Genomic DNA, 4,561 nt, shown 5'->3' on the forward strand with positions numbered 1-4,561 from the left:
ACCCTCAAATTCTATAAAATATAAAATAGATTTCAAAAATAATATATTACATAATTTATTTTAAAGATAAATATTATTTTTAATAATTTTTTACATTTAAAATTCGTAAGTAATCTAGATAATTACACTAAATATAGATAAAATTTTACGTTTGACATTTGGTGGATTATTAATTAAATTTATATTTTAGTGATTCTTATATGAATTAATTATTCTATAGTAAATTAAATTAAATAAATATTTATTATGATATTATTTATTATAATTTATATTATATATCTTATATAAAAAATTATAAAATATAATATTTAAATAAATTTAATGATCCACTAGTACAATCACTCATCGAGTGATCCATTGACCCACTTTTTTGGCCGTCCTTTGTCGGACCGAGTTTAATATGATTCTGAGGTCCAAACCTTACTTCAGCAATGACGCAAGAATTTCGTTCCTCTTTCCTACCTGTACCAGTGATGAAACTCCACCACTTCTCTGTCCTCCTTTCTTCTTCCCACTCCTATTTATTTAAACATCTTCACTTCAAATCTTGTTTTCAATCGTCGGCCCGAAGAAGTGGAAGAATCGAAGCTGTGAAGCTGTGAGAAACTACTGCTCGAAAATGGCGTCTCTACCACCGGTGCCGAGGTCCAAGTTGGGCTCCCAGGGCTTGGAAGTGTCGAAACAAGGTCTGGGATGTATGGGGATGTCGTACATGTACGGCCCGCCTAAGCCCGAGCCAGATATGATCGAACTCATCCGCTACGCTGTCGATTCTGGAGTCACCTTCCTTGATACCTCCGACGTCTATGGACCTCACACGAACGAAATTCTCATCGGCAAGGTATAAGATAAAGAAGCTTACGATTTGAATTTACTGCAGAATTAATTGTTTCCAAATTTGAATTTGGATTTGTATTCTTGGCTTAGATCAATTTAACTCTGTTTAATGATATTTACTTGTTTGATTTCAGTTTGTATATGGGAAAGTACCGAGTGTTGTACGTTGTGTTTGGGAGCTTGTATTTTTTTGGTCGTCGGTAGCTTTTTACTCCAGCACTTAAATCTTTGGGCAAATTTTTTTAAAATTTTTTAAAATGATGTTCTAGGTTATGTAATATGTAATAATCGGTTCAGAAAAATGTTGTATTTTACTCTTGAAATGGTTGTTGCTTCCGGAAAATGGTTTTTCCCTGGATGGTGTTTTTTTTTTTGAAGGAAATGCATCGATTGCATTTTCAAAGTCCTCAGTTTTAAACTGTTCGCTTTTGGGTTTTTGGTTTTCCGTAGAAAAAAAATATATCAGCTCTGGTTTGTGTTGCTGGATAGCCGTAGAAGTTGACCTGGCATAGATCTGACAATGTTTAGTTGTTTAAGAATAGTACCTGTAGAGCAAGCAAACGGGCTAATTTCCTGGGAGTTTTATTGAACTTTTATTATTTGTGTTTTGAATGATGGTGTAGGTTTAAAGAAATGCTCAGTTGAAATTGGATGTAGCTTTGAGTGTTAAGCTTATTGCATTATCCTTGAATGAGGGTTGAATTCTGATTGCCCTTTCAGATATGGTAACTGATAAGTATTATAATTCGGTTAAATTGGGTGTAGGCTTTGAAAGGAGGATACAGAGAGAAAGTGCAGATAGCAACCAAGTTTGGCATTGGAACAAAGGATGGGAAAACGGACATTCGTGGTGATCCAGAGTATGTGCGAGCTTGTTGTGAGGGCAGCCTGAAGCGGCTTGATGTAGAATGCATTGATCTTTTTTATGCTCATCGTATTGATACTCGTGTTCCCATTGAAGTCACGGTTAGTTGTTCTTTCTATGCCACTCTAATGCCATTTTTACCTGGTATTATGGGTTTAACCATTTGAAATTACAATTGCTAGATTGAATAATCCTGATTACAAAATACGGTTTTTTCAACTGATTTTGTAAAGCTTCTTCTCAAGAAAGCAGTAACTGACATAAAAAAGCTGCCATATTTTAAAAAATTGTCATATTTTAAACTGCCATATGTTTCAACATTACTGCAATTATGATTTGTATAAAGTAATATTGGTATGAATTCTTTGAAATGTTCACTTTTAGATATATTGGTCATCGTAAAAGAACTGCTATATTTTAAAGGCTCATCTGTTGGCTTTTAGCCTGTTTGTGCTTTCCAACGAAACCTTGTCCATGATTATTTGACCTAAATTTGGGAGGGAAAATTAAGAGCAAGAGCTGTTAAGATTTTTGGAGTACATATCTGCCTGCTTTAATGGTGTTAATTTCAGTTGTGCTTGGTTGATGTTCATCTCTGATGCCTGCCATGTCTTATGATTACCTAAAAAATGAACATGCTTGTCTTTGATTCCTTTGGGAATTTTTTGAGCCAGGTTGGAGAGATGAAGAAACTTGTTGAAGAGGGTAAAGTTAAATACATAGGTCTATCTGAGGCCTCTGCTTCGACAATCAGAAGGGCTCATGCTGTTCATCCTATAACAGCTGTTCAGTTAGAATGGTCATTGTGGTCAAGAGATTTGGAGGAAGAAATTCTTCCAACATGCAGGTAGAAATATTTTGTGCTGTTACAATTGGTTTGGAGGATATTAATGACTCTGTTTACTTTCCTGTTTCATTATCAGAGAGCTTGGTATTGGCATTGTCCCTTACAGCCCTCTTGGACGGGGATTTTTCTCTGCAGGACCACAACTGTTTGACAACTTGGCAGAGGGTGACATGCGTAAGGTTGGTGTACTGAACAATTTATTCTGATCTTATGAGTATATTTTCACCATATCATGATTCATTGCCCTTTTCACTTTTCACCAGATCTGATTTTATTCACTTTTGTATTCAATGGAGTTGGGAAAGTTAGCTAGTAGATGGTTGGTAAAAGAGGATGCATAGAGCAAAAGATTTTCTAATTTAGATTATTTATCTGCAGCATAGTAACATCTCATCTTATTTTTGGATGTACCATGCGTTTTCTTGTCCATAAGAGATGTTTCTGCCATGCACGTGTGTGTTTTGACATCTTATTCCCCCTTTTGTCATTGGATTAGGAAGAGGGAGGAGGCAGTCCTTACTTTAAGGTTTTCTCTAGATTTTCAGCTTTTCGCTGCAGATGCTAATGGTCTCCTAATCTTTGTCCTTGTGTTGTATGATAATCTGAATGGCCACTCATTTCTTTTTTACGGGATTAATGATTTAACTTTTGCGACTCTTTAGAATTAGTTCCATTCCTGATGAAGTGCAGTTTTTGGCCGCAGAATTTCCCAAGGTTGAAACCAGAAAACCTGGAGGAAAACAAGAAAATATTTGCACGGGTTAGTGAAATGGCAGCAAAGAAAGGATGCACCCCAGCACAGCTGGCCTTGGCTTGGGTTCATCATCAAGGAGATGACGTGGTTCCAATTCCTGGTACCACCAAGAAGGAGAACTTCAACCAGAATGTTAGAGCTCTATCAGTAAAATTAACACGAGAGAAGATGGCTGAACTTGAGTCCTATGCTTCCGCTGATGTGGTTAAGGGTGATAGGCATGTCTCCATGGCAACTACATGGATAAACTCTGAGACCCCTCCTTTGTCTTCCTGGAAAGCTAAGTAAAGATATGAATCCATCTGAGTTTGGTGTTGATATTATCTTGAGAGTGTGGTCAAATGAATCCAAATGCTAGAATATTTGGATGAATAATGTTTGTGAGGAGGCATACCTATTTGACTAATTCTACTTATCAGCAGGCTGTGGAGAAGATACTTTTGTCTTTTTGAATTAGGCAAATCTATGTTGCTAATGATATAGACAGTATGCGATGCTTCTGTAATTCAACTTGTGTTGGTTTTGTGTGCTTGTTATTTGTGGTATTTTGCAGTGATGTCCTCCAGCAGTTTTACAATTATCTGAGAGAGGATTGCCAAGAAATTGTTGCCCAACAAACATATTCAAATATTTCTAAATGTTATACGTCTTTTAAAGACAGGGCAGTGACTCATTCTAGAGAATGATTGCCTTAATATGTTATACGGACGAAAATTGACAAGACTGTTTGTTCATTCTGGCTGATTTCCATTAACCTCGTGGCTTTCATCTTCTTTGGACTAATTAACCAGCCGAGACAACATGCAGTACCTACAATCGGACTACACACATGCGTACACATATACATACGCATACATATGTACATACATACATATGTATCTGTTGGAGGGAGGTGGCATTTTCTTGTACATTTTCAGGGTTCTTTATGATTTACAACAGTTTTATAAATCCTTGCAGCAAGTCTGTCTATTTTCAAGTTTGACAACTACTAGTCAATTCCCAACTTAATGTTCTCCAGTCGTCATATTCCAGCATCTGAATCATCTAGGTTGCATTTGAGGATGATTTTGTTAGCTAAAGATCAGCTTATCATTCTCCTTAAGGGACTATTATTTGGCACGAAACTGTGATAAGCAAATAAACTGAAATCAACATCCATACATGTGAAGCTTATTTCACTTAATTTAGCTGCGTTTTGACGAAGTATATGAAAATGAATGGGGTTATCTACGCTAACACAATTTTTTTTTATTAATTT

At 36.1% G+C, this 4,561-nt stretch overlaps 1 protein-coding gene across 1 annotated transcript; it reads left to right on the top strand.

Annotated features, from left to right (window-relative positions):
- Positions 1 to 456: 456 nt before the first annotated feature.
- On the top strand, positions 457 to 3,883 carry LOC113765072 (probable aldo-keto reductase 2). The gene is made up of 5 exons (XM_027309121.1): positions 457 to 841; positions 1,603 to 1,803; positions 2,377 to 2,549; positions 2,626 to 2,728; positions 3,253 to 3,883. The coding sequence occupies exons 1-5, from the start codon at positions 620 to 622 to the stop codon at positions 3,589 to 3,591; spliced, it is 1,038 nt and encodes a 345-aa protein (XP_027164922.1). The 5' UTR covers positions 457 to 619; the 3' UTR covers positions 3,592 to 3,883.
- Positions 3,884 to 4,561: the final 678 nt, after the last annotated feature.

Source organism: Coffea eugenioides, chromosome 3, assembly GCF_003713205.1.
Source record: "Coffea eugenioides isolate CCC68of chromosome 3, Ceug_1.0, whole genome shotgun sequence".
NCBI lineage: Eukaryota > Viridiplantae > Streptophyta > Magnoliopsida > Gentianales > Rubiaceae > Coffea > Coffea eugenioides.

Bases quoted from the DNA above. Each gene is read 5' to 3' on its own strand.
- LOC113765072 (XM_027309121.1), top strand. From the start codon at position 620: ATGGCGTCTCTACCACCGGTGCCGAGGTCCAAGTTGGGCTCCCAGGGC. The intron at 1,804-2,376 runs GTTAGTTGTTCT...TTTTTGAGCCAG, and splicing joins GTGTTCCCATTGAAGTCACG to GTTGGAGAGATGAAGAAACT. The intron at 2,550-2,625 runs GTAGAAATATTT...TTTCATTATCAG, and splicing joins GAAATTCTTCCAACATGCAG to AGAGCTTGGTATTGGCATTG.